This window comes from Ochotona princeps, chromosome 17 (assembly GCF_030435755.1).
Source record: "Ochotona princeps isolate mOchPri1 chromosome 17, mOchPri1.hap1, whole genome shotgun sequence".
In the NCBI taxonomy this organism is placed as follows: Eukaryota; Metazoa; Chordata; class Mammalia; order Lagomorpha; family Ochotonidae; genus Ochotona; species Ochotona princeps.
In genome coordinates this window covers 26,940,107-26,967,039 of record NC_080848.1, presented here as the reverse complement: position 1 = coordinate 26,967,039, position 26,933 = coordinate 26,940,107, and the positions used below count along the sequence as shown (strand labels likewise).

The 26,933-nt window shown below is 58.3% G+C and overlaps 1 protein-coding gene across 1 annotated transcript; it reads left to right on the top strand.

Annotated features, from left to right (window-relative positions):
- The first annotated feature begins 449 nt into the window (after positions 1–449).
- TSPOAP1 (TSPO associated protein 1) lies at positions 450–22,679 on the top strand. The gene is made up of 32 exons (XM_004590987.2): positions 450–1,652; positions 2,323–2,430; positions 2,612–2,740; positions 3,256–3,435; positions 3,995–4,207; positions 5,347–5,424; positions 5,517–5,600; positions 5,796–5,885; positions 6,026–6,148; positions 6,365–6,469; positions 7,592–7,642; positions 7,966–7,986; positions 8,321–8,525; positions 9,081–9,253; positions 10,153–10,268; positions 10,512–10,621; positions 12,649–13,482; positions 13,631–13,782; positions 14,112–14,489; positions 14,566–14,805; positions 15,449–15,616; positions 16,156–16,992; positions 17,545–17,644; positions 17,743–17,894; positions 18,402–18,570; positions 18,908–18,979; positions 19,337–19,369; positions 19,474–19,580; positions 19,667–19,738; positions 19,917–20,027; positions 20,626–20,685; positions 22,539–22,679. Exons 1-31 carry the CDS (start codon positions 1,320–1,322, stop codon positions 20,653–20,655), a joined length of 5,574 nt encoding a protein of 1,857 aa, XP_004591044.2. The 5' UTR covers positions 450–1,319; the 3' UTR covers positions 20,656–20,685; positions 22,539–22,679.
- The last annotated feature ends 4,254 nt before the right edge of the window (positions 22,680–26,933 follow it).

The window sequence follows — 26,933 nt, the reverse complement described above, 5'->3', positions numbered from 1 at the left end:
GAGAATTCTGGGCCAAGCCAGGTGGTCTCCTCGGCTGGCCTGGGACAGCCAGGGTGCATCCCCAGCGCGATCCACCAGGAGGACACTGCTGCTCAGCCTGCTTGGTCCCAGTGCCCTAATTTCTTTGTCTCACCTCAGCTGCTGTCTTTTCTGGTCCTGCCCTTCTCCGCGGCTTTCCTGTTCCACCCGGTGTAGTGAGGTCCGTCTGCAGTCCCTACCTGGGGTGGAGGAGGGTGTGCAGGGACGAGGGCTGGGAAGCTACCGTGGCGAGTGCTGGACTGGCATCCGGCGAGGAACCTGCTCTTCCCTCTGTCCCGGCCCTGCCAGCCGGTCCAGCCCACCAGTCCGGGCGCCATCGCCATGGAAACCAGCAGCTGACTTCCTATTGGTGTGCGGGAGGGGAGGGGGAGGGGAGGGCTGCTTCTCCCCTGCTCGCCACCTCCCGCCCCCCATTCTGAGGCTCAGTCCTCTTTGGCGCCCACCGTCGCCAGGCTCTGGGACTGTGAGGGACCCCTGCAGTCCCCAGAACTGAGACCAGCAGGGGCAGAGACTATGAGGCAAGCAGCCCATCGACCCAGGCCTCCTTAGGACCAGACCTGCCAGCCACCAAGGGAGTGAGCAGCAGCAGAGACTGAGCAGGAGATAAAGGACCACAGCGGATCATTGGGGCTCACTGCTTTCCCCCAACACACACCGCTCCCGAGGACTCCAACCAGGCTAAAGGGTCATGACGGATGATCAGACTCACAGAGGATGACGGCCACAGAGCCCCGGTGCACCCAGCTGCACAGCACTGACCCCCTCAACGACAGCCAGTGACAGCAGCATATATCGCCACAGCGCTGCAAGACAGACACCTACCCACCCACCCACACACACACAGCAACAACTGGCAACTCTGACACAGCGAAGCTACACACAGCACCACCGCCCTGAACAAATACAAGTGGGAGCATCCTCCCCTAAACACAGACAGACCTGGCTATAGACAGGACTGCTGCTACTGCCGCTGCTGGGCTGGCCTCGGCACATCCTTCCCAGCCCCGGGGGACACCCTTGCCGCTCCACATACTCACACACACGCACAGCCACCATCCATCCAACAGTGCTTGCGGCACCCCTTGCTCCAGCTCCTGCAGCTCTGACGCCTTCATAAGCCTGCTTTGTGGGGGAGGAAGCACCCGGCCAGCCTCGGATGGAGCTTTGGTGAAGCTAGCAGCTCAGAGCGGAAGGGTCTGGCCCAGCCTGACCTTCCACAGCCACCTGCTGTGGCTGGGTGATGTCCCCCGGCCCAGGTTCTGGGGCCCCTTGGCACTACCATGGAGCAACTGACAACCCTCCCGCCACCTGGCGACCCTGGAGCCTTGGAGCCATGGACACTGTCTGCCTGGCAGAGCTGGCCTCCGGGCCAGGGGGGTGAAGCTGGAATCATAGCCCCAAGCATTGCTGCCACTCCGGCAGCTCTGCAGGCTGGAGCACAGAGGCCTGAGGAGAGTTCCACGCTGGAGAGAGCCTGCAACCCTGGGGCTGAGGTGGGCATGGGCCTGGAGGGAACAGAAGCTGGGCTGCTTCCCCAGGGGGAGCAAACAGTGGACTCTGGACCTTGGCACCTGAAGTCGAAGGAGGAGAAGGAGGTGGAGGCTTGCCTTAAGGTAGGAGCTGCTGAGGGCTGGGATTTCCTTGTCGCCTGCAGCCTGACTAGGGGGCTAGGTGAGATGAGCCACCGCACTTCCCACCTCTCCCACTCCCGTGGCCTGTCTGGTCCAAGTGTCCATCTCTCTCTGTCCTCCCTTCATTTGGAGAGAAATTTCAGTGGCTCCATTTTTTTTTTTCTGGTGGGGGAAGGCGGGGGTAGCATTTGTCTGTCTATGTCTGGTGCTGCCCAGCCCCTGCATTGCCTCCTCCCTGCTACTCTGAGAATCTGTCTGTCCTTGGTAGCTGGGGGGTGTTGGGGTGCATGGGGGCGTCTGGTGAAGTCAGAGTCCAGGGGAAGCAGATTCAGGGGGAGGCTCACGGGCAGGCAGCAGGGAGCAGGGGTGGGGTGGGTGTGAGTTGGAAGGATAGCACCTCAGGAGTCAGCGGGGGACTTGTGGGCCAGGAGAATGTGGGCAGGAGCCACAGGGAAGACTCCAAGCTGAGGACAGACAGCTGGACAGCCCCCGCTCTTGAGCTTCCTGTGCTGGTGTGTTGGAAAGCCTGGGACGGGCAAAGACTTGCTCATCTCACTGTGCCCGTGGGCTGTGGAGGGGGGTTGCTGCTATAGGAGGGACTCCACATGGGGAGGGTCACTGAGGGGCTGTCCCCCATCATTTCCCGTGTCAGGCCAAGCTGACCGTGGGCTTCGGCAACAGGCCCAATCTGGAGCTACTGAGGGCCCTGGGGGAGCTGCGACAGCGCTGTGCCATCCTCAAGGAGGAAAACCAGATGCTGGTAAGGCTTGGAAAGCGGGGCCCTTGGCCTCCATGCCCTCCTCACTCAGGAACACGTGTCTAGGCAGGGGCTCCTGGAGGTGACCCAAACCCAAAGTGGCTAAGCCACACTGGGTCAGGGTTGCCAAGGTCCGGGGTCCCAGGCTTCCCACATACCCCAATGCTGGCTGACCCCTTCTTAGAGGAAGAGCAGCTTTCCCGAGACAGAGGAGAAAGTGCGGCGGCTGAAGCGGAAGAATGCCGAGCTGGCGGTCATTGCCAAGCGCCTGGAGGAGAGGGCGCAGAAGCTGCAGGAAACCAACCTGAGGGTGGTGAGGATGGAGCCCGAAGCCCCTGGGGAAGAGGGGAGCTGGGGTCTGCACCCTGCAAAGCCGGGGCCCAGGCACTGGAGGGTCTGAAGGGCCCAGGCCAGCCAGGTGAGGCAGCTGAGACGTCTGGGATACAGGAGGGAGAGGAGGCCTGGGAGAAGAGGTTCCTGAGCTGGCAGGGAGCAGGAAGCCGGATTGCCACGTGTGGTGCCTACTGCAGCCTCTGGCTGAGCTCATCTGGGGTGTGGAGCTGGAGTGGGGGAAGAATAGGGGTGGCAGCCCCGAATTAGCAGCAGTCTCTGGGCCTCCTTGAAGAGGCGGCATTAACCCTTTCAGTCCTGCTTGGCAGCTGCTGGGTGGGGTAGGCTGGTCTCTAAAACCACAGCCAGCTGGGATACTGATGCAGGAGGCCAGACTCACAAGTTTTCATTCTGGCATCTTCTGCAAAGATTAGCTGGGGAGTGGGAGAAGCGCCCCAGCCCTCAGATGACCCCTGGCCTTACCCCTCCTCTGGCTAGGTGAGTGCCCCTGTGCCCCATCCGGGAACCAGCCTGGATTTGTGTCGGAAGGCCCTAGCCCACCAGCGAGCCAGGGACCTTAGCGAGACCGCCAGCGCGCTGCTGGCTAAGGACATGCAGATCGCATCGTTGCAGCGCGAGTGCAGGGAGCTGCAGGCCCGACTCAGCCTGGTAGGCAAGGTGCGTGGAGGCCCGGCTGGATGCTGTCAGCGGCCCGCGCTCAGCCTGTGGGATGCGGACCCGATGTAAATGAAATGCAAATGAAGCGGGGAGGTGGTGGAGGATGCTGGGGAGTAGGTTCCCCTGGCAACGGCCCAGGTGGGAGAGGGGGCGGGGAAGGAGCCTGGACTGAAGGGGTGGAGCCAATCGCCTCAGACCTGGGCAGTTCTGCGCCCCAGGCTGAAGACCTGTGCAAGCGCGTGTGACTGCTTGAACACATACACACACACACACACACACACACACACACACACACACACACACACACACACACCTCACGCTGGTGCGCAGGAATGTTCATTAAGCGCTTAGCACAGGACGGGCGGGCCGCAAGCGTCCCGCAAAGCAGTCACCGTGATTGTCTATCTCCAGGCTAGCGAGGCTAGTGCCTGCAAAGGCGCGCAAACAGGACCCCGCAGGGAGGGAAGGGAAGACGTGCACGTCTCCGCCCGGTCTCTCGGGCCAGGTGGGGGCTAGCGTGGGGTTAGGTCTTACTCTGCTCTCTGTCCCCTCACTCCAGGAGGGTCCCCAGTGGCTCCACGTGCGGGATTTCGACCGGCTGCTGCGCGAGTCGCAGCGGGAGGTACTGCGGCTGCAGAGGCAGATCGCCCTGCGCAACCAACAGGAGCCACCTCCTCCGCCCCGGCCTCAGGACCTCGCAGTCCCTGCCAAGGCAGGGGCGCCGGCCCCGGGGGCCCCGGGGGCCCCGGGGGCCCCGGGGGCTCCGGGAGAGGTGAGCGCCCGCATCAGGGCAGGTGTGTGGGTGTGTGCAGGTGTGGGGTGCGGGCGACCCTGGGATCCTTTCCCACTTGAATCGATCGCGCTGAAAACCTGGAGAAGCCGATGGTGGCGTGCGCACTCCCAGGGTCTGGAGAGCTTTCCTGGTCCGGGGCAGGGCCCCCTTCCAGCCTCTCCCGCCCCCCCCAAGGATCCGGGGTTTCGCCCTCGGGAGACCTGCGCCCCGCGGGGCCCGCCCGGCCGCCCCTGCTGCGCTGCCAGTGGTATGGCCCAGCAGCAAATCCCTGGTTGCCCTGGCAGCCGCCCGGGGCCCAGCCCGTGCCGCCTCCTGCCGTCGCCGCCACCGCAGTGGAGCGGGGACGCCCCCTTCAGAGTCTGCGCGGCAGGCCTGGCCTGGCCCTGAGGGCTTCCTGGGGGCGGCGGTACATCTGCCTGGACTCCAGGTACAGGTCCCCGTCAACTGAACGGGGGGCAAGGGGCCAGGCACCCTCTGTTCTCAGGGACAGGAACCGGCTCCAGGCTTCCTGAGCTTAGGGGTCTGTCCTCCCCCATCCCAGGAGGGCAGCACCTAGGCCCACCTCCTTCTGGGAAGTGAGATGGGAGGAGGGGCCCACAGTTCCCAGGGCCTCTGGTGGTGGTGGGGGGAGTGCTTCTTGCTGGGATTTTGCCCTTCTATGTGAGGCAGAGGTGGATGATGCACTGGGGCGAGATGAGGAAGGTGTGAACGGGTGGGCCATGGGGAGCCAGGGACGGGGTCTGGCCAGGCATGCCTTTGCTCCAGGCCAAACCCAGTTTTCGTGAGCTCTGGGAACACCATATTCCCGGGGGCTCAGGCAGCCTTCTGAAGGACACCTGGGACAGTTATTGAGTGCAGAGCTGGGCCGCTGCTGGCAGCTAAAAAGGGAAAGCTTTGGCCTGGATAACACAGCTTTCCCTGAGGACACACAGGTCCCAGGCTCTCAGCACAACCGGTTGGGGGGGTACCGAGCAGGGGGTGCCGGGCAGTGCCCCTCTCCCCAATTGTGAGGCAGGGGTCTTACTGCTGGCTGAACCCTGAGGTGGGGAATCTCTTATCCCACTGGACCCAGGCTAGGCTGGGAGCAAGTGTCAAGCCCCTGCCCCTGGGCTTTGCAGGCCACTCTCCGGCAGAATGTGGACGACCTGACCGTGGTCCTAGCAGAGCCAGAGAGCCGGCAGAGAGTGCAACAGCTGGTGAGTCCTGGGTCAGGGGCTGGAAGGGGCCTGTTGGCCGGGCAGATCTGCCTTTCCCCCACACTGAGGAGCCCTTGATTCTGACCCTGAAGGAGTCCGAGCTCAGTAAGAAACGGAAGAAATGTGAGAGCTTGGAGCAGGAAGCCCGCAAGAAGCAGAGGCGATGTGAGGAGCTGGTGAGCTCTGGGGGGGCTGCCCAGGAACCTTGTCTTCCTTCCCTGGGGCAGCTGGATAGCGAACTCCCTGTCAGGGCTTCCCTCCTGAAATGCCAGACTTTCCTTTCCCAGCTGCTGCTGGCTTCAGGCAAGGGGAGGAAGGGTCTAGTGTCTGGGTGCTGGCAGCCCCTACAGAGCTCCCGTGCCCCCACCTAGGAACTACAGCTGAGAGAAGCCCAGAATGAGAATGCCCGCCTTGTGGAGGAGAACTCGCGGCTCCATGGGAGAGCCACAGAGAAGGAGCAGGTACCAGTTCTGCCCACATGTGCTCGGGGGTCTGGGTCCCCAGCAAGAGGGTCAGTTGGGCATGGCCAGCCCTGTTCCTTCCTGGTGAGGGAGTAGGCCAAGGTCATATACTCCGCTCCCTGCTCCGGTTCCCTTGCCAGGTGGAGTGGGAGAATTCGGAGCTGAGGGGCCAGCTCCTAGGGGTGACGCAGGAAAGGGACGCCGCCCTTCGCAAGAGTCAGGGCCTGCAGAGCAAACTGGAGAGCCTGGAGCAGGTGCTGAAGGTGAGGGAACTGTGTGATGAAGGGAGGGCACTGGACTCTGGTGCAGAGAAAGAAAGAAAGGGGGCAGCAGGATGTAGCAGCCCCCTACCTTCTCCAGTTCCCATTTAACACAGGGAGTTTGGAGCGACTGGGACCCAACGCTCCTTATTCTTGGAGTTTCCTGTAGAAACTGTGGAGCTGGGAGCACTGGCCTTGACCCAGGGTCTTGTTTTGCAGCACATGCGGGAGGTGGCCCAGCGGCGGCAGCAGCTGGAGGTGGAACATGAGCAGGCTCGGCTCAGTCTGCGGGAGAAGCAGGAAGAAGTCCGCAGGCTGCAGCAGGTGTGGGCAGGGGCGAGGGCAGCATGGTAGGCAGGCAGGCTGCAGCCTTGCCACCTACCTGGCTCACATCTATGGTGCACCTATTGCATGCTGGGCCCTGCACTCAGGAGACAGTGGTGAGGGAGGACTGAGTCCTGCCCAACCAGCACAGGAGCAGATCCATAGAGGAGCTGATTCGAGGCTCTGGCCAGGGAGGGACTTGAGAGAGACGCACAGGGCGAGGTGGTTGAGCGGCTGGGACTGGGTAGGAAGCCACTTTAGGAAAGTCAATAGGGAGGCCTCCCTGCAGAGGCAACGAGTAGGCAAAGAGCTCAGGAGCAGGAAGGAGCACACCTGCAGGTGCTCTGTGCCAGAGAGAGCCGGATCCAAGAGCAGTGTGGTTAGGATACAGCAGGAGTAACCAAGAGCCAGCAGTGTTGGGGCTATACTGGCCTTGAGGAGGGTGCGGACATTGCACTCTGTGGGTAGAAAGGTCTAAGCAGGTTCCTAACTGCACAAGATCACATGTGGTGGTTTGTGGGGGCAGCTGTGGAGTAGGGAGCAAGGCGGGGGGATGTGCAGGGGTCCGTAGGTAGGTGGCGGCCATCTGCGCCAGAGGACAAGTGATTTGAAATGCGGTCTGGAGACTGACTATAGTTCCAGCTGAATCCCTCTGTGATAATATTTGCTGTCTGCACCTGCTGGGGGCGGGGGGGGGGGAGAGTGGTGGAGGAGAAGGGTAATAGAGCTGGGAGGTGGGGAGTCCTGAGTTCTGAGCTCAAGTTCAAGCATGCAAGTGGTAGCTTTGATGGGACCCCTTGGGGGTGAGGGGAGGGTACAAAATGGCCCAGCACACTGTCCAGGGCACCTTAGCCCTTACAAGTGGAGTAAGGGGGCAGGTCACAGAGGCTAAGGAGGAGTGTCTGAGAGCTGGGAGGACCACCAGGAGAGTGGCATTCTGGGAAGAGGAAGCAGCCAGGCTCTGCCCTCCCTGCCCCTTTCCAGGGTGAGAGCTGGGGAGGGAGCAGCCTGTCAGTCCCTGCTTCCCAGCGCCCCAGTCCTTTTCTCCCTTGTCTTTCCCTCCCCTGGTCCCCCCACCTGCCACTTCCTGCCTCTGCAGCATCTGCCTCCTCCCACCTGCAGGCCCAGGCCGAAGCCAAGAGGGAACATGAAGGGGCTGTGCAATTGCTGGAGGTAGGGCCCGGAGAGGGAGGCGGTACTTCCAAGCTGTGCCCCTAGACAATGTTTGGGTACCTGGGAAAGGGGCTGGAAGAGGGGTCTTGGATTGCTCCAAGGCCTGGGGAAGGCCCAGTCCTCAGGTAGGGGGCTCCCCTTGCCCAGCGCCAGGGGCTGCCTTGAGCCTCCTTCCAGCTGGGCACTGCTGAGTCAGTCCGAAGAGCCGACCTGACGGAGGAGCGTGCTGGGAAAACCCTTTCTGCCCTTCCCTCGCTTGGTCAGTGACCTGCAGGGTAGGCGTTCTAACCTCTGCTCTGCGCTTTCCTTCCTTCCCTGCACAGTCCACCTTGGATTCCATGCAGGTACAGCTCCCTGGCCCCCGCCCTTCCCTTCCCCTCCCCTTTTAGGCCCACTTGGAAGTGTGTCATTGGCACAGAGCTGGGAATCCTCGGGTGGGCCAGGGTGGAGCTAAAAGAGCCCCAGAAGTCATATTGGTGGGAGGGGTGGGTAGGAGGAGGGCAACAAGGATGTGTCCCAGCCCAAGGCTTCATCTGCAACTTAGACACCATTGAGACCATGGGGGACAGCTGGACTGAGGGCAAGTGGCTGTGGACTGAGGCTGTGTGGCAATGGTACGGGCTGGCACTGGTCAATTATGCCAGGCCTGGTGGCTCATGGGGGGTCTTTTTGGCCCAGGCACGGGTTCGAGAACTCGAGGAGCAGTGCCGGAGCCAAACCGAACGCTTTAGCCTCCTGGCACAGGAGCTGCAGGCCTTCCGCCTCCACCCTGGCCCCTTGGACCTGCTTACCTCCGCCCTGGGCTGTGGTGCCCTTGGTGATCAGCCATCACACCCCTGCTGCTGCTCTGCCCCCCAGCCCTGCCAGGGGTCTGGCCCCAAAGGTAAGCTGGACCATAGGAACATTGAGCTGGAATCCCCAGGCCTGTAGCTTTGGTAGAAAGCGGGAAGGACAGCAGCTCACACAGCGTCCCAGCCGTGCCTTGCAAGCACTGATGAAGATAAACAGCGCTCCAGGGGAGCGGCTGCTGGGAGACTGGCCCAGCAGCTCAGGCCACTGCTCTTCCCACCAGCAAGACCTTGTGGCCATAGCTGCGAGGGGTTCATGTGGCCATGGGGAGTCAGGGACTGGGGAGCAGTCAAATATGGTGGTTCCAGCTCTGCTCACCTACCGGCCACATGGCTGTGGGTGGGGCTTGTGAGATTTGAGGCCCTATGCTGGCCAATAGGAATCCTTACACGGATCACATCAAGCTGCTCCTACGGTTGTAGGCATCAGTGTCCCTCTGCTTAGTAAGTTTCCCTTCACAGACCTCCCTTCTGGAAGGAAATCTGGATAAGGAGGCATCAGGCTGGATAAAGAGCCATGGGGCTGTGTCCTGCCTTCCTGGTCTCACCTCAGGCCACACATCCCAAGCCTCCTCCCATTTTCTCTTTAGACCTTGACCTCCCGCCAGGCTCTCCAGGGCGCTGCACCCCAAAGTCTTCTGAGCCCACTCCTGCCATGCTCACTGGAATCTCTCGAAGGACAGCTAAGAAAACAGAATCTTTCTCTAATTCCTCTCGCTCCGAATCCATCCACAACAGCCCCAAGTCCTGCCCTACGCCCGAGGTCTGTGCTGCGGAGAGAGACTGGGGCTCTGACCCCAGTGTGGGGAAGAGGTCGGCGGGGGCGGTGGAGTCTGACCTCTCCTGGTGTCCCTGGGGAGTTGGGTGGCTATAGGGAGGTCCCAAGTTGGGAGGTAGATTCTACCTTGCGGTCAGGGAGTGCAGGTGGAAGCTGTGGTGACTGTCCAGGAGCCACCAGACCTGTCCTGAATTCAGTTTCTCCGCCTTCTCTGGTGGTTGGAGGAGGGATGACATGCCAAGCCACCTGCAGGGAGCCTGTCTCTGTGGGAACACACAGCCGGTGCCAGACATGTGGCATCTATTGTCATCCCTTCTTCAGCCATTGATCATCCCTCTTTTTTTCATCTCTTCCTTCCTCCTACCCATAAACCCTGAAAAAACCCTAGGGGGAGGGATGCGGATCAGGAGCAGCCCTGCTTTCCAGGGTTTCAGAAAGGGAAACTCTCCTGCCCCCTGGGGGGAAGGAGCGGTACTGTTGGGTGTGTAGCCGGCCCTGAGGGGCTGCCTCCTGGAGCCCCTTCTGCCAGGCCTTGCTTGGCCCAGAAGAGAGGACCACCTGCTTCCAAGCCAGCCTCAGCCACCTGAACCAGAGTCAGAGGATCCAGAGTACTCCCAGTCATGAGCCGGGCAAGTGGACAGGAAGTTCTGAGCTCCAGGGCCAAACCGCAGTAGCATTGTCACCAGGCTAGAGGCAGGGGCTTTGCCAGGCTTTCTGATGGAGATGTTGTCAGGCAGCTGTTTGCCACTGGCCTCATCCAGCACACAAATGCTCTCTTTCTTGCCTCAAAGCACTGGGCGGCTCCCCTCAGTGGGCCCACCTGCCTGTGTTGCCTCTGGCCCTGGGCCCTGGAGAGGATCCAGCCCTTTGTGTCTACCCCCCAGGTGGACACAGCCAGCGAGGTGGAGGAGCTTGAGGCAGACAGCGTCTCCCTGCTCCCAGCAGTGCCAGAGGGCAGCCGGGGAGGAGCCAGGATTCAGGTCTTCATAGCACGCTATAGGTGAGCCTGTCACCTTCACTCTACCCGATTCCTGTCCAACATCTAAGGGGATTTGGAGGAGGGGGCAGGGACGGAGTTGTTATGGATGGTATGGAGGTCCCCACTGGACATGCTAGGTGGGACAAGGTGGGCACCTTGAGCCACTTCTCTGGGAAGGCCCATGGGGAGGGAAGGCAGGTATGGCAGGCCCGGACAGGTCCCTGTCCTCCACCGTCTCCTCATCCTCTGTTCCTCTTCTCACAGCTACAACCCCTTTGAGGGCCCCAATGAAAATCCAGAGGCGGAGCTTCCGCTGACAGCCGGTGAATACATTTATGTCTATGGCAGCATGGACGAGGATGGCTTCTTTGAAGGTATAAAGGCAGCAAGGGGTCACTCTGTCCCTTCCTCTGCTATTGGGCTGCTGTGCCCATTCGGTGTCCCCTCTGTTCAAGTGCAGGGAGGAGAAACTGGAGACCTGAGCTTTAAGAAGATTCTGCAGTCAATATGGGGGAGCCATAGCCACAGGGCTCCTGCAGTGAGTGGGCAGGGCCTGTGGGAAGAAGGGCTTAGGGACACTTGCTCAGGGTGGCCCTGACCTGGTGCCAGGTGGCATCCTCCAGCAGTGTTAAGGATGACACTGGGTGAGGTCTGGGCAGGGCAGGGCAGGGGCCATGTTTCTCTATGGAGGGTCTAGGACAGATGTTGGTATGGGTCCGTAGGCGTCAGAGCCTGCTCAACAACTTCCCCTGGGCCTTGTGTCTGTGGTTGGAGCAGCTTCTGACAGTGGTAGGGCCTGGTTTTGTGGCTTAAGCAGTGAAACTCTCCATAGGAGCAGAATTCTATAGCTTCCCAGAGAACTGGACTTTGGGAAGAAAGTCAAGGTCAATCCTAAATACCTGTTTCTGGAAGCAGGCAGCGCCTGGTGCACTCACCACCAGGAACTGGCACTTGCGCTGGACGGCCGGGCTAGATTGGGATAGGCTTCTTCTTTTTATATATATATATATATATAGATAGATAGATACTGGCAGCTTTTTTTTTTTTAAGATTTATTTATTATTGGAAAGGCAGATGTACAGAGAGGAGGAGAGACAGAGAGGAAGATCTTCTGTCTGATGATTCACTCAACGGCTGGTACTGCACTGATCCAAAGCCAGGAGTCAGGAACTTCTTTCTGGGTCTCCCACATGGGTGCAGGGTCCCAAGGCTTTGGGCCATCCTCGACTGCTTTCCCAGGCCACAAGCAGGGAGCTGGATGGGAAGTGGAGTAGCCAGACACAAATTGGCGTCCACAGGACCTTAACCATTACGCCATCACGGCAGGCGTAGGCTTCTTGACTCTCTCACTGCCCTCTTCTGGAGGCTGCAAGGTGGGAATCCCGGGCTCAGCACCACTATCAACCCAGTTGTGCTGCCAGGTGTCCCTTGGCTATGACCATGGCTACACAGTCTGTGTCTGTGGTCGCCTTGCCTGCCCTGCTTCCCATAGGATCTCTGTCTTTTCAGAACACTCCCACTCAGGAGGGGTTTAGACTCCCACCAAGTGATCTAGTTAGGGATCTCAGCCTGACATCCTTAATTTCATTGCATTTGCAAACATCTCTCTCCAAATAAGGGCATATTCTAGGGTTCTGGGGATTAAGACAGGGTTCTGGGTAACTGCTTTTTAATTCCCTGTAACCAGGTCAGAAGTTATACCTTCGAATTAAAAGATTTATTCACCTATTTGACAAAAAGAGAGACAAAGCACTTTCATCTGCTGGTTCACTTCCCAAATGCTTGCAACAGCCAGGGCTGGGCCAGGCTGGGCCAGGCACCTGGAGCTCCACCCTGACTTGCCTTGCCTGGCTGCACGTCCACCCTGCCCCAAGTCCTCAGGTCTGTGTAAAATCCACTGCCAGAGCTTTACTCTGTTTTCTCAACTTGACCTGAGAGTTTCCAAAGAAGGTCGTAATCCACAGTCATAGAACCTCCACCCAGGGCCAGCAGCTGTGCACCCTGTGCTAGGTGGCAGTTAAGGGACGGCCCGAGGCACGGCTTGCTAGACACCGTGGCTTTGCATCTAGAAATAGCTCTTCTCCACCTGGCCACTTAGACGTGGTTGTTCTGCGTCTCCGTCTGTGCTGAGCTGGTTGGAGCTGTGTGCTCAGCTCCACCCCGGCGGCGTTGGATGGGCGTTTCAGCAAGCCTCCAGGTGCTTCTCACCAGCCTGCATGCCAGCAGCCTCGCTCCCAGTCACTCACACAGTGACTCCTCCTGTCCCCTCCCTACACTGACAGGGAACCTGTGACTGGAATCCAGCGAGTGGCTTTGCTGCATCATTGGCCTGTTTTTTTTTTTCTCTCTCCTTTCTCTGTCTGCCCTTTCCCCACCCTTTCCCGTCCCCCACCCCTGCCAGGGGAACTCATGGACGGCCGACGGGGCCTGGTCCCTTCCAACTTTGTAGAGCGTGTGTCCGATGATGACCTCCTGACCTCCCTTCCGCCGGAGCTGGCCGACCTGTCCCACAGCTCAGGGCCTGAACTCAGTTTCCTGAGTGGAGGTGGGAGCGGCTGTCGTAGTGAGGCCCAGAACAGCGGGGGCCAGAACCAGCCTAGATATGAACAGCAGGAGGACACAACCGAGGAGCTGGGTGTGAGCCCCTCGCTGGAGGGACTGGGCGACCCGCCTGCCGTGCCTTACCCCCGCCACCTGGTAGTTCTCAAGCAGCTGGCCCGCAGTGTGGTGCTGGCGTGGGAGCCACCACCAGAGCGTGTGCAGCTGCTTGGCTTCCGGATCTGCGTGAACGGGGAGCTGCGGCAGGCCCTAGGACCTGGGGCAACCCCCAAGGCTGTGCTTGAGAACCTGGACCTGCAGGCTGAGCCCCTCCATGTTTCTGTCCAGGCCCTGACCAGCAGAGGCGGCTCAGACCCTCTGCGCTGTTGCCTAGCTGTGGGTGCTCGGGCCGGGGTGGTCCCGAGCCAGCTGCGGGTTCACCGGTTGACAGCCACATCTGCTGAGATCACCTGGGTGCCCGGCAATAGCAACTTGACCCATGCCATCTACCTCAACGGGGAGGAGTGCCCACCTGCCCGCCCCAGCACCTACTGGACCACCTTCTGCAACTTGCGACCTGGCACACTCTATCAGGCCAGAGTAGAGGCCCAGCTCCCAACCCAAGGGCCCTGGGACCCAGGCTGGGAGAGGCTGGAACAACGAGCTGCAGCCCTGCAGTTCACCACACTCCCAGCAGGTGTGCAGGCTTGAGCACAGGGGTCCAGCACCTGCCTCAGACTAGACCTGGGGGTGTAGTGGGAGGAGAGATTCAGCAAAGGGGCGGGACTTCCTAGCCAGGAGTGCTTTATTTGCATTGTTGGGTCTTGTGCCCCACTCAATCCCAGGCCCACCTGATGCTCCCCTGGATGTGCAGATAGAGCCAGGGCCCTCCCCTGGAATCTTGATCATCAGCTGGCTTCCAGTCACCATCGATGCTGCTGGGACCTCCAACGGTGTCCGGGTCATGGGCTATGCTGTCTATGCCGATGGGCAGAAGGTATGGCCTAGGGATTCTGCCTGCCTAGACTTGGGGTCCTAAACTGTGGGCTGGCTCTGTTCAGAGGCCTGGTTTCTTGGGCCCAATCCACGGATGTCCGATCCCGGGCATTTGGGCACTGCATGGCAGATTGGGTAAGAGCATGGGCCTTGGCAGCAGGTGATAGATTTGAAAACGGTGACAGCACTGAAGCTGTGAGGCTAGAAGCATTGTGAGCAGGCATGCGGAAGGTTGACGGGCAACCGGCCCACTGCAACGCCAGCTGCTGCTGCGTCCTCCCTTGGTGGCTCAGCGTGCCTGCCGCCTCCTGTGCTCCCTCCCCACTGCAGATCATGGAGGTGGCCTCACCGACGGCAGGCAGTGTGCTGGTGGAGTTGTCCCAGCTGCAGCTGCTGCAGGTGTGTCGCCAGGTGACCGTGCGCACCATGTCGCCCCACGGCGAGTCGGCTGATTCCATCCCCGCTCCTATTGCCCCTGCCCTGTCTCCAGCCTGTTTGCCTGCCAGGGCCTCCTGCCCCTCTCCACGACCAAGCCCCGAGGCCAGATCACCTCTTGCTCCAGCCTCTCCAGGGCTTGGAGACCCTGGCCCTCCCTTGCAGCGCCTTGCTCCCCTTGGAACGCAAGATCCCCCAGGGGGACCTCCTGCAAGCCCTGGCAGAGAGCTGCCAAGAGGACCCCAAGAGGAAACACTGGCACGTTGCTCCCAGGTACCTGTCTGGGGAGACTGGGCAGGTGCAGGCTGAGAGAAGGGCTGGGATGCAGCCTCAGTGTCCTGCATTTCAGGAGGAAGCTGGGGAAGCTGCTGTGGGTACTACAGACAAGATGAGGGCCAGCGAACCAGCCCTGGCCGAGGGAGGCTGTGCCCCTGCAGCTCCTTCCCTGGCCAAGCAGGAGGTTGAGTGGACGGCGAGAGAGGCCTGCCTGGCTTCCTGCTCCATTCAGGGGGCCATGATCCAGAGGCCACCCGGTTCAGAGGCCTGCTGCGGAGGAGATACAGGGTCCGGGCTGGGATCCAGGGCTGAGGTAGGAATCAGGGACATGCTGGGCCACCTCAAAGATGTGGTCATCTTCTGCCACCCATATCCAGCACCCTCTCTGCTTGTTTGCTACACCGTTCTCTGTGCTCTGATTCTGTCTGTTATATCTCTCTTCCCAGCTCTCTCTCATTTGGCTCCCATCCTCCATCCTCCTCTCCACCTCCAGCACACCCTCCATTCTGGGCTCTTTCTCCCTGTGCCAGGTCACCTTTTAAAAACATTTATTTATTTTTTAAATTTGAGAGAGAGAGAATATTCCCATCTACTTGGTTTTATTTATTTATGTTGCCCCAATTGCCTGCATAGCCAGGGCTGGGCCAAGCTGAGCCAGAATCCAGAAACTCAGTCTGGGTCTCTCACTTGAGTGTGGCAGGAATCTGAGTGCTGAGCCATCAGCTGCTGCCTCCTGGGATGCACGTTAGCAGGCAGCTGGAGTCAGGAACGGAGCTGGGGCTGTCATCCAGGCACTCAGTAAAAGCTGCAGGTGTCCGAGGCAGCATTTTAGCCAGACAGCCTCCACAAGGGACCCTTTTCATTCCGGCAGGGGCTAACCTGACCCTGTGGCCCCTGGTGGCCTTCACTGATGTCCCCTCCCTCCCACCCTGCTGCTTCCTGCTGATCTCCTGCAGGAGGACACGACAGGGCTCGGGGGTTGTCTGGTGAACTCCCTCGTGGATCATGGCCGCAACTCAGACCTGTCAGATATCCAGGAAGAGGAAGAAGAGGATCTGGCTTCCAGGGCCTGCTCCATTCAGAAGCAGGTTGCTGGCCAGAGCAGCAGGGAGATCAGGGCCAAGGTAACGAGGTGGGGAGAGACTGGTGGGTCCCAAACCTCAGACTCCGGGTGTTGGCAGCTGTTCCCACCGCCCCTGAGTGCCAACGACGTTCTAGGTGTGTGACAAGGGCCCTGACCTAGACAGCGGAGGTAGAGTGGTCTCTGCCCTCCTGGGAGGAAACGGGGGAGGGGGAGCCCGTATTTTTTTCTGAGCCTTCTCTGGTAGTGGGACCCAGGGCTCTGGCAGGGGGAACTGGTGCCATCTGTGAGCCCTGTGCTGGGAGCTTCAGGCGAGGAGGGGAACTCTCCACTATGACTGGCGTGGCAGCTGCCCAATGGGGGCAAATCTCTATACTCCTCAGTTCTGCTTAGATGTGGGTGTGACTTCAGGGCAGCCTCAGTCTTTTTTTTTTTTTCCTTCTGAAGTGGCTGGGGGCAGGTTGTGGGCTCCTTACCCCTGTCCTCATTTGAGGGCAAAGATCACAGCTCCCGATGCCCGCCCCCCCCGCCCCTCCACATGGACGCCTGTCCCTGCCACTGTCTGCTGCGCCCTCCCCCCAGGCGCAGCCCCAGCTGGACGCCTTCTGTGAGGCTGACAGTGATGAAGAGATTCTGGAACAGATCCTGGAGCTGCCCTTCCAGCAGTTCTGCAGCAAGGAGCTGTTTAGCATCCCGGAGGAGGAGGAAGAGGAGGAGGAAGAGGAGGAACAGCTACAGGGGGCAAGCCCGTCCTCCAGAGCCCCTGGCCTGCTGGAGCCTGCTCTGCTGGGGCTCGACAGTGGCCAGCTCCAAGGCCCCTGCCCAGGTCCATTGTCTTTGGAGCCCTCCAGGGCTGGCGACCGCCTGGAGGATGGGCCAGGAGTTATTGGCGGAAATGGCCGGAGGAGAGGAGGGGGCTCCCCCGAGAAGCCCCCGAACCGCAGACGGCCTCCTGACCCGCGGGAACACTGCAGCCGGCTTCTCAGCAATGGTCCGTCCCAGGCCTCTGGGCGGCCGGGTCCCATGCGGGATCGGGGCAGCCCTTCTGTGGCAGAGGGCAGCAAGACCGGATTAGAGGCTGGTGGGAGAGGGCGGCTGGGGCTCTCCCGAAGGTGCTCCCGAGGCCGGCCCCCAGAATCCAGCCTGGCCAGCTGCCTCTCGTCCAAATGCTTGGAAATCAGCATCGAGTACGATTCTGAGGACGAACAGGAGGCAGGCAGCGGGGGCTTGAGCATCAGCGGCTCCTGCTACCCCGGAGATGGGGAGGCCTGGGCCACAGCACCTGTGGCAAGGCCCAGGGGGTCCCTGAAGGCCAGTTTAGGCCCCAGCCCCTCCCCACGCCTCCCAGCCTGGGAGAAAGGGGAGCCAGAGCGGAGAGGCCGCAGCACGACTGGCCGAGCCAAGGAGTCTCCCTCGCGGGTCTGTGTCCACTCCCTAGCCCGGACAGCCCCCCTGCCTGCTGCTTGCTGGCCACTGGTCACCCCCATTCCACTCTGCAGCCTCCATCAGCAGAAGGGGGGCTGGGCCTCAGGGCTCTCTCACGCACTCCTCCCACCCACATCTCACTGCTTTGCTGCTTCTGCCACCTGCAGCCGGGAGGCACAGTATTCGGGTATCTGGCATCGCCTTTTGGCCGCCTGTTAGTGACCCTCGCTTGTGCAGAGTTAGCGATATCTTCAGGACACGGACCATGGCAGCATGTTTGGAGGCTGCTATCCTTGGCGTAGCCTCTCCACACTCCTCAGGCCAAGTCTGGTCCCCTCTGCTGCACTCACCTTCTAGGGGGACTGGGACTGGACCCCCACCCCAGGGTTTCTGGGAAGGTTGGGTGAGACCTGCTATGTGGTTGCTTTTCTGTGTTGCTTACGCTGCTGCTGCTGCTGTTGTTGCTGTTGCTGCCAGGCAGAGCCAGGGTGCATGGGCGGGCAGGGTGCTGTGTCACCTTGGCCCTCTGGGACCTTCTCTTTGCAGGCAGTAGAGCCCGGGGAACTCAGGGGGCAGGACAGCTCTGGGCGGAGGGTCCTGCAGAGGAGAGGGGCTCGGGTCCCCAGGCCAGGAGTCAACGAGCTGGGTGAGTGCCTGTGCGGTGGGTGGGGGTTGGTATGGACTTGAGGGGGGCCTTTCCTAAGTCCTGCGCTGGAACTCATCGAGTCCCTGGGCTGTCCACAGCCCCTCCGAGGAGTCCTTCCAAAGCACCAGCTCACCAGGACCTCCCTGTCCGGCTCTTCGTGGCTCTGTTTGACTATGACCCCGTGTCTATGTCCCCCAACCCTGATGCTGGAGAAGAGGAGCTCCCCTTTCGGGAGGGCCAGATCCTGAAGGTAGGACTGAGCCACTCCCTCCCCCACCCCCTGCCGCAAAGCCCAGCCTGGCCTACGTCTTCCTCCTCCCTCTCGCTTGGCACCACAAGGGTCAGTGTGTGACCCTGGAGGCCCTCACTCCTCTGGGCCTGTCTGCTGGCTGGTGAAATGGAGATAACATGAATGTCACTCTTGCCGGATGGTCTGTGGGTTGTGCAGGAAGTGTGCAAACGCCCAGCCCTTTGTGCTGGTGTTGCTGCTTCCATGGTTCTGCTGCTCCTAGGTTTCGGGGCTTCAGGCTGGGGTCGGGGGCATCAGGCCTACAGGCAGTGACTGCTATGGAAAGTCATCTTCCCTGAGCCCTGGGATCATTGCTTGCTATTATCCCTGATTTCTATTTCACAGAGGAGAAAGGTCTTCTGGCACCCCTCCCCCCGCCTCAGGGTGCGGGTAGCTGCTGGGTTGAGAGTCTGGGGTACAGGGAGCAAGCCCAACTGGTCTCCTGAGGCAACTGGTCTTTGCCACCAGGTGTTTGGGGACAAGGATGCTGATGGCTTCTACCGGGGTGAAAGCGGGGGCCGGACAGGCTACATCCCCTGCAACATGGTGGCCGAGGTGGCCGTGGACAGTGCCATGGGGAAGCAGCAACTGCTGCGGCAGGGCTACTTGTCTCCAGAGGTGCTCGCCGAGGCCTCAGGTAGGGCCTGCTTCCCACCGCACCAGCCTAGACCCACCCCAGGGGTCACATACGCCTGGGCAGCCTCATTTGTCCAAGCCCCAGCAGGGCCCAGCCAAGCCCCTGCATGGGGAAGTCTGTGGCTGAGGAAGTGGGCCCCTGCAGGAAAACATGATGCCCTGTGACTTGTGCTTGGAGTCCTGCAGGGGAGGGGGATTGGCTCTTGCTGGGGCTGGGAGTTGCCAGCCGTTAAAGGCCAAGCTAGGGAACCCTGACCTGACCCTAAGTATTCATTGTCCTCTTCTACACCTGCCCTGCCTCAGTCTCTCTTTCCTGTCTCTTTGTCTTCATCCATCAGGAAACGGTCCCTTTGTGTACTCCACAGCTCATACAGCAGGGCCTCCACCCAAGCCCCGACGTGCCAAGAAAGGTGGGAAGGACCATGTCCTCCCTGGTGCCTGTGGGTGGGTGGCACTGTTCCACCTCGGGAAGGCACTTGAGGGGATCAAGGCTTCTTGTCCCGTGGGGGGCTTGATGCTGCTGGGGACCCCTGTTCCCCAAAGCTCCCCTTGCCACCACTGCAAGTCCTGTGCAGCCTGGCGCTCACCTCATCCCTCTCTGGGCATGGGAGGAGGGTGCTGGCATGTCCTCTCTCTGCCCATCCTTGCCTCCCTATCCTTGGCACAAGGCCAATATCCTGCCTGGTGCCAGCCCCCACCCCCCCACCCCCGCCGTGGAGATGAGCTCGGGCCGGTGGCACAGGACTCACTGGCTGGCTCTTTCACAGCAGAGACGGACAACTCTGCCCAGCCCGGCCCAGGTGAGGGGTGACCCCTGAGGTCAGGATGGGGGTGGAGGTGGTGGTCACAGTAGGAGGGAGTAGCATTGGGGTAGGGAGGCCTCAAGCTTTCTCTCCCTGAACAGGGCCACCCCAGCCCATCATCTCCTCGGCTTGCCTGAAATCAGCCCATTCCATGGTAGCTGCGTTTGACTACAATCCCAGGGAGAACTCCCCCAATATGGATGTGGAGGTGAGGGACCCCCAGGACATCTCCAGTAAAGGGGAAAATGGCATGACCACCGTGGGCCACACACCTGTCTCTTGCTGTCCCGGCAGGCGGAGCTGCCCTTCCGGGCAGGGGACATCATCACTGTGTTCGGGAGCATGGACGACGATGGTTTCTACTACGTGAGAGCTTTGATGGGGGATGGGGGCAGGGAAGTGCCTCTTAGAGCTGGCTGGGGCAGAGATGGCTCCTGGCCCTCTAGCTCTGGCTGTTGCTCTCTGGAGACTTCATGGTCAAGGGGATCAGGCCAAGGCCGGGACCTCTTTCCTGGGTTCAGTCTCACCAGCTTCTCCTCCCCAGGGAGAGCTGAATGGACAGAGAGGCCTGGTTCCATCCAACTTCTTGGAGGACCCTGGGCCTGAGGCAGGAGGCCCCGACAGGCAGCCCAGCGCACCCCAGGCCGAGGTTCAGGTCAGTGAGCAACTGAATCCCAGCTGAGCAGTTTAGTTTGTGCCTTGCTGGTAGCAGTTGGGGGCGGTGGTATCAGGACCATGTCATGGCTGGGACAACAACACAGGTGCCCCCTGTGTCCAGGGTGTCACTGCTGAGCCACTGCTAGGCAGCCAAGCATCCCAGCATGTAACCTCTGGCTGCAGAGGTATGACAGCAGTGACCTTGACCCCTAGGTCATCTGAGCTGCTGACGGCACCCCAGTGCTGCCAGAGGTGAGGGACTCATGTGCAGAAGGCCCCTGCCCCTTCACCCCTGGCTGGTCATCATCTGCGTTGTCCCCTCAGGGTGTCCCCACCCAGCTGGGTTGCCCTCCACCCTGCTGCAAGGTCCATGTGTCCCTCCTGAGTTGGGCGGCCTAGCAGGCAGCCTCAGGGCAGGGCCTGGGTGAGGGGCCCGACTTGCTGGAGGAAACTCAGGGCTTTGAAGCGCAGCAGTTCCAAATGCAAAGGGTACATGGAGCAGGACCTGCCCCTGTGCCCGGGCTATCTGCTGCTGCCGGCGGAGAGCGCGTGGGCCTGTGTGTAACCCGTCTCCTCTCTTTGTTGCCTGTTCTCAGAGAACGAGGAGGAGAAGAGTCCAGTGCTAGCTGGAGATAGATATATGTAGAGAGCGACATGTAAGTGGGGAGACAGCCCCCGTGTCCTGTGCCACCCCCTCCACCATGACCAGATAACACCCTCGCCCTCTGCCTTGTCTCATGTGTTGTTTCCAGGCAAGGGAATGAGATCTGACCATGAGCCAAGTTTGGATCCAGGACTATCCCTCCTCTTTACCTTGGGCAGTGCCAGCTGTCTCCTTAGCTTGGCTGCCCACTGTGACACACCCAAGCCATGACTCATCCTTGATAGTGTAATGCCACATGGCCTTGGTGTTATAAGGCTGTGATTATTACTGGGGACAGAAGGATGGCACATTCAGGCCACTGATAGTCAGAGCCTCCCCATTTTGTCTTCTGCATGGTGGTGACCTATGGGGTGACCAGATGTCTAATTTCCTTTTGGCTCTTGTCATTTTGTCTGCTTGGAGGACAAGACAGAAACCTGAATAGTTGAAACCCACAGTCAGTGCCAAGCCAGTGCTCCCCCTGCTTCCCAGCAATCCTGTCCTCCTGGGATGCAATGGGAGGAACCCTGGGAGGGAGCGGAGGGGCTGGGCTCCCCAGCTGAGCGGCAGGCCTGGCCAGAGGCAGTAGGTACTTTGGCCTCTAGGCCTTGCGGGGCAGGGTTGGGACCTTGGCTGTGCACCTGTTTCCTGGCCTGAGCTCTGGGCAATGGATGGGATTTGGGGGAAGGGAGAGTTGGGGGCCATTCAGGCTGGCAGGAGGCAAAAATGCAGGGCCAGGTGCAGGGGTGTGGAGAGGACATCAGCACACAGAGGAGGGCTTTTGGGTGGCTCCCCCGCGTGCCCACTCCCTATCCTTAGGCCCCTGAGGGACTCTGCCTGGGTGGCCAGGGATACAAGCAGCAGCCCAGTGGCTTACAGGAGGAGGATGAGATTTGGCGAGGGGGTGCTAAAGGAAGGGAGGCCTCCAGGAGTGTGTGTGTGTGTTGTGGGGGGCGCTGCAGGCTACCCATGACTGTTTTCCCTGGGGACCCCCACCTCTGCCAATCAAGGGTGACTTCAGGAAATTCAAAGGAGAGTCCCCATTGCCTCCATGTGGAGCAGGCTCTGGGCTCCTGTTCACTGGGCTGGCTGAGGGAGGTCCTGTTGGTGAAATGCCAGAGGTGGGTTAGAGCTGGGGGGATGCCCTCCCTGGTGGGGGCAGCCACACTACGTGGCCCATGCCATGCTTTTTTCAATTGAGAGAGAGTGAGGACAAGCTGAGGAGCTGAGGATACCCATTCAGTGGTCAGGATCTGAGCATTCTTCTTTTTAAAAAATGATTATTTATTTACTCAAAAGGCAGACTTGCGGGGGCAAGTGGAGATCTTCCATCTGCTGGTTCACTCTCCAGATGAGTGTAATGGTGCTGAGTCGGTTTGAAGCCAGGATCCAGGAGCTCCTTTTAGGTCTCCCACATGAATGCCAGGGCCCAAGTGCTTGGGCCATCTTCTGCCACTTTCCCAGATCATTAGCAGGGAGCTGGACTGGAAGTTGAGCAACTGAGACATGGAGCAGCAACCGTGTGGGATGCTGATACCACCGACTTTACCTGTTATATCACAGAGCTAGCCCCTCAAGAACTCTTGAGCTGTCAGTCTATCATTGTCTGCTGAGACCCAGGAAGGGGAAGGGCCTTTCCTAGGGTCACAGGTGGACAGAGCTGAGACTGCATTTCCATCAGACTCCTCATCCAGTGTTCCCTCTCATCCCTCCTGTGTTCTGTGTGTCTGGGCAGGGATAGGTGGGGGGCTGGGGTGCCCTGGTTCCGGGGCATTGGAGGTTGGGTCCTTGAGCCGGCATAGATGAGGAGTCATAAGTGGACCAAGGAGTCGACCCTGACTCTGCCCCATCTTTCTCACTTTCTAGGACTGGGTCAGCACCACACCAGGGTCCTCAAGGCCCCCAGGCTGGGCTTGTGTCCCGGGTCCTGGCAGCCCCATGAAGATCAAACCAGGGCAGCCCCAGGGCACAAACAAGATGGTACGGAGCCTTCTCTCCAAGGGGAAGCAGCTCCTCAGGAGCCTAGGCTCTGGGAAGAAGGAGTGATGCTGTGGCCAGCCCTGTAGGCTGAAGAGGCTTCAAGAAGCCCCCTGAGACCTTGTGGCCATCAGGGCTGGGCACAGGACTTTGGCACATCTGTGTTGGCGCTGGGGCCTTTGATGAGAATCAGAAACTCAGTAAGGGTCCGGTCCAGATGGTGTCTTTATGGATGAACCGTCTAGCTGGACCCCTTCCTACAGCAGGGGAGACTGAGCCCATAGTGAGTAAGTAGCATGGTCAAGGCCACTGACGCCTCAGCCAGGCCAGGACTGGAATCCGGGCTCTGTTCCCCCTCGACCACTCCTGGTTTCTCACCATGTTGTGCAGGTCCCTTCTTGAGCTCTCGCCAAGCCAGGCTGGGGACCCTGGGGGAGAGGGGGCCCATTCCGTCTGGTGGCTCTGGTTGTCCAGATCAAGTCTTCCCTGCCCTGAAGGAAACATTTGCACTGGATCCTCCCCAGCTCGCTTCCCTTTGCGTGCGTGGAGCCATGTATATATTGTACATACTCAGTGCCTCGGTCCAGCTTCCTCCCCCCGCTTCCCCACATGGCCCAGCCTGCCCACTGCTGGGGAAGGAGAAAGGCCTTGCCTGACCCCACCCACAGTGCTCCACCCCTTCTGCCCAGGGTCTTCTGGCCCCAAACCCCAAGGGCCGGTGGGCAGCAAGCAGCAGTCTGCCTTATTTTGTTCATTGAATTCAACTTGTCTTTTGCATCGCTTTCCTTTGGCACCCCCGTCAGAGTTGGGGGGCCAAGGGGAAGGCCAGATTCATGCACCTATTTTCATACATTTCCTACACATCTATCATGGGATGAGGGCCCTGCACCCTCTATCCAGCCCCTGCCCTTGGAGCGTGAGTGTGTCTTGCATGTTTCCTTCGCCGTGGTGGGAGTTCGTCTGATTGGACGCTACCCTCTCCTCGATCTCCAGGAGTGTGGGCTGGTGGGGGAATTTGTTTAAAACCACATTTTATTATAATAAAGTCTATTTTCACAAAATCTGTGTTGGACTGTACCAGGGAGGGGTCTTCTTGAGGTGGGGGGTCAGGCCTATTGGGCTTTGAACTCAAGTTGAGACCCTGAAGGTTAGAACCAAAGAGCGATGGGCGATGGCTGATCCACACTAAACAGGCTGCCCTCTCTTGCACACTCATTCCTTCCCTCTCTTTTGGAAAGGTGCGCATGTACACACACACACACACATACACACACAGATACTCCATCTGCTAGTTCTTTCCCCAAATGTCCCCAACAATCAGGGCCATGGATTTGACCCATGTCTTTTATGTGGGTGCCAGGGGCCTAGGAATTTGAGTCATCACCTGCTGCTTCCCCAGTTGTGCATTAGCAGGTAGCTGGATCAGAAGCAAAGGAGCTAGGACACAAACCAGGAGTTCCACTATGGATACAGGCAGCCAAGTGGTGAGTTACCTGTTGTATGTACCAACTGCTCTACAAGTTGTATTTTTTCTAAGTAGGCAGGCAGCTTCTTGAGCTCCAGGTGTTTGGGGCTGGGGCAGGTTGGTGATGGAATCAGAAAGAGATCTGGGGAAGGGAACGGGGGAGACACACAGAGAGAAGACATCCCCTTGAGGATGTGGGCAGAGCACACACCTCCATCTCGGGTTGACTTCTGTAGAAGTACTAGATGTGAGAAGAGCCCAACCAGCATGCAAATGCTACACGTAGTTCCATTTGACATAAAAAAGGGGTCTCTCTGAGACAGCAAGATTCTGATGAAAGAGGCAATGATACTCAGAAACCTCAGAGCAGGGCGTGTAGGGGGTGCAGAGGGTGGCCAAAGAGATCCAGCAGCTGCATGATGGGGAGCAGGTGGCTGGACTGTCTTTGCCTACTGTCCCTCTCCCCAGGGGCCAAGGGCGGAGAAGTGAAGATGTCTGTGGGTGGGAGTCGCAGGTCAGTGACAGCTGGCTGGCGGTCCTGGCAGGCACAGGAAGTATCACCATCTAATCTCCAGGGTATGGTGGTCCCCTTCCCTGTGCACCCTCCAAGTTCCAGCAGCTGCTCTCACCAGCCTTCCAGCAGGGACTCTTGACCACTTGCAAGGAAAGCCCAGGTACCAGATGGAGCCCCATGGCTCCAGTGCTGCAATGTCTGGTCATGTACAGAACCCACAGCCCACCCAGATCAGTGCAGCATGGGGCCAGGACCGAGGCCCACTCTGCTGTGGTCAGTCTGCTGCTGTTGGGCTGGGCCACTGCAATTAGAAACAAGTGGTGCTGGCAGGAAGAGAAAGCCACCCAGCTGAAGCTTGCCTGACTTTGCCAAATTCGCACCTCACAGCCAGGAACCAATAGATTTTTTTTTCATGTTTTAACTGGCATTAAGTTTATTAGTCTTTTTAAAACCTTAATGAGTCTGATTAATAAAGGTGAGATTTAATTCTTTTAGTTCAACAGTTCTTTAGTTTATTTTAAAAATTTTTATTGTTATTTGGAAGATTTTTTATATAGAGAGAAAGAGAGACAGAGACAGAGAAGTTCTTCCATCTGCTAGTTCACGCCTCCAATGGCCGCAATGGCAAGAGCTGAACAATCTAAACCAGGAGACTGGAACTTCTTCCAGGTCTCCCACGTGGGTGCAGAGTCCTGTGGAATTGGGACATCCTCCACTGCTTTCCCAGACCATAAGCAGGAAGCTGGATTAGAAGTGGAGCAGCGAGGACCCAAATTGGTGCCCATGTGGGATGCTGTACCTGCAGGTGGTGACTTTACTCACTATGCTAGAGCACTGACCCTCCTTTCTTTTCTTTGGATACTTACCTGGATACTTTTGAGAAAAAAGAAATGCTGATAAAATTTTACAAGTCCTGAGGAGAAATTTCATCAGTTTATATAAAATTTTAAAAAGAATACTTAAGGAGAAAAAAAAAACCTATCAAGAAATGAGACTAGTCATTTATGAATAAAACAATAGTATTTTGGTGAAGGATATAGAAGAAGACAAATAACTGGAATGTGTTAGCCAGGGTGTATACTTCACACACCCAATAACCCATTAGTGATCGTGTCCCAGTACCCAGAAGAGTGTTGGAGACCCAATAAACACATGTGGAGTGGATGAATGAACAAGGATGAGAAGACTCAACATTACACAGATATCAGCGCTGCCACGTTTGTATATATAGCAATAAAAATCAACAAGATGTCTTATGGAACAAGCCTAGCATTCAAAGACTCCGAAGAAATGTACATACATCAGAATGTGGAAGTTTCTTTTGAAAAGTAGAACGAGGAAGGGGAATTTATCTTACCAGAAATCAAAACGTATTAGGAAATTATAGTCATTACAGTGATATGATATTGGCAATGAAATAGACAGATTAGTAAAACAAAACTATCTGGAAATGCAAAATTGATGGTAAATGACAAACGCGGGATCTCAGATCGGTGGGAAGATGACAGATTATTCTGTTAAAGGCATCAGGATAACTGAACCATCTGGGAAGAAAGGCAAATCTTTTGTGCTATTCACACACAAAAAAATTATAGAGTGATTAATGACCTATACATAAAAAATCAGCATTAAGGTTTTATAAGAGTATATAGGAGAATATGTTTATGATCTTAAAGTAGGAAAGATTGTTTTAAGTTTTCTTTTTATTTATTTGAAAGAAAGGGAGAGACACATAGCTATATGATAGATAGCTAGAGAGATGATAGCTAGCTAGATAGATAGATAGCATCTCCATTTGCTGGTTCACTCCCCAGTGGCCACAACTGCCGGAGCTAGGCTGGTCCAAAGCCAGGAGCTGGGAGTTTCTTCTGGGTCCCCAAGTGGGTACACCCAACCTCCAATCCAACTCCCTGCCAATGCCCCTGGAAGCACAGGAAGATGTTCCAAGGTGCTTGCGTCCCTGCCACCCGCCTGGGAGAGGCACACGGAATTCCTGGCTCCTGGCTTCAGCCTGGTCCAGGTGTGACAATTTAGGGAGCGAACCAGTAGACAGAGTCTGCCTCTTTCTCCTTCTTTCTGAGTCTGCCTTTTGAAAAGATAAACAAACCTTGACAAAATGTCGATTCAAAACACATCAAGATATTACCTGTAGAAATCAAAATTAACTTAAAAAATTATCAGAGAAAACACAGTATGGCTGAGTGTGACTGTAGTGTCAGATCAGCACCCCTCACCACCCCTCACCCCTGTCATCCTCACCTTCCATAGCCTTCTAGGCTGCCTCCTTCTCTCCAGACACACACAC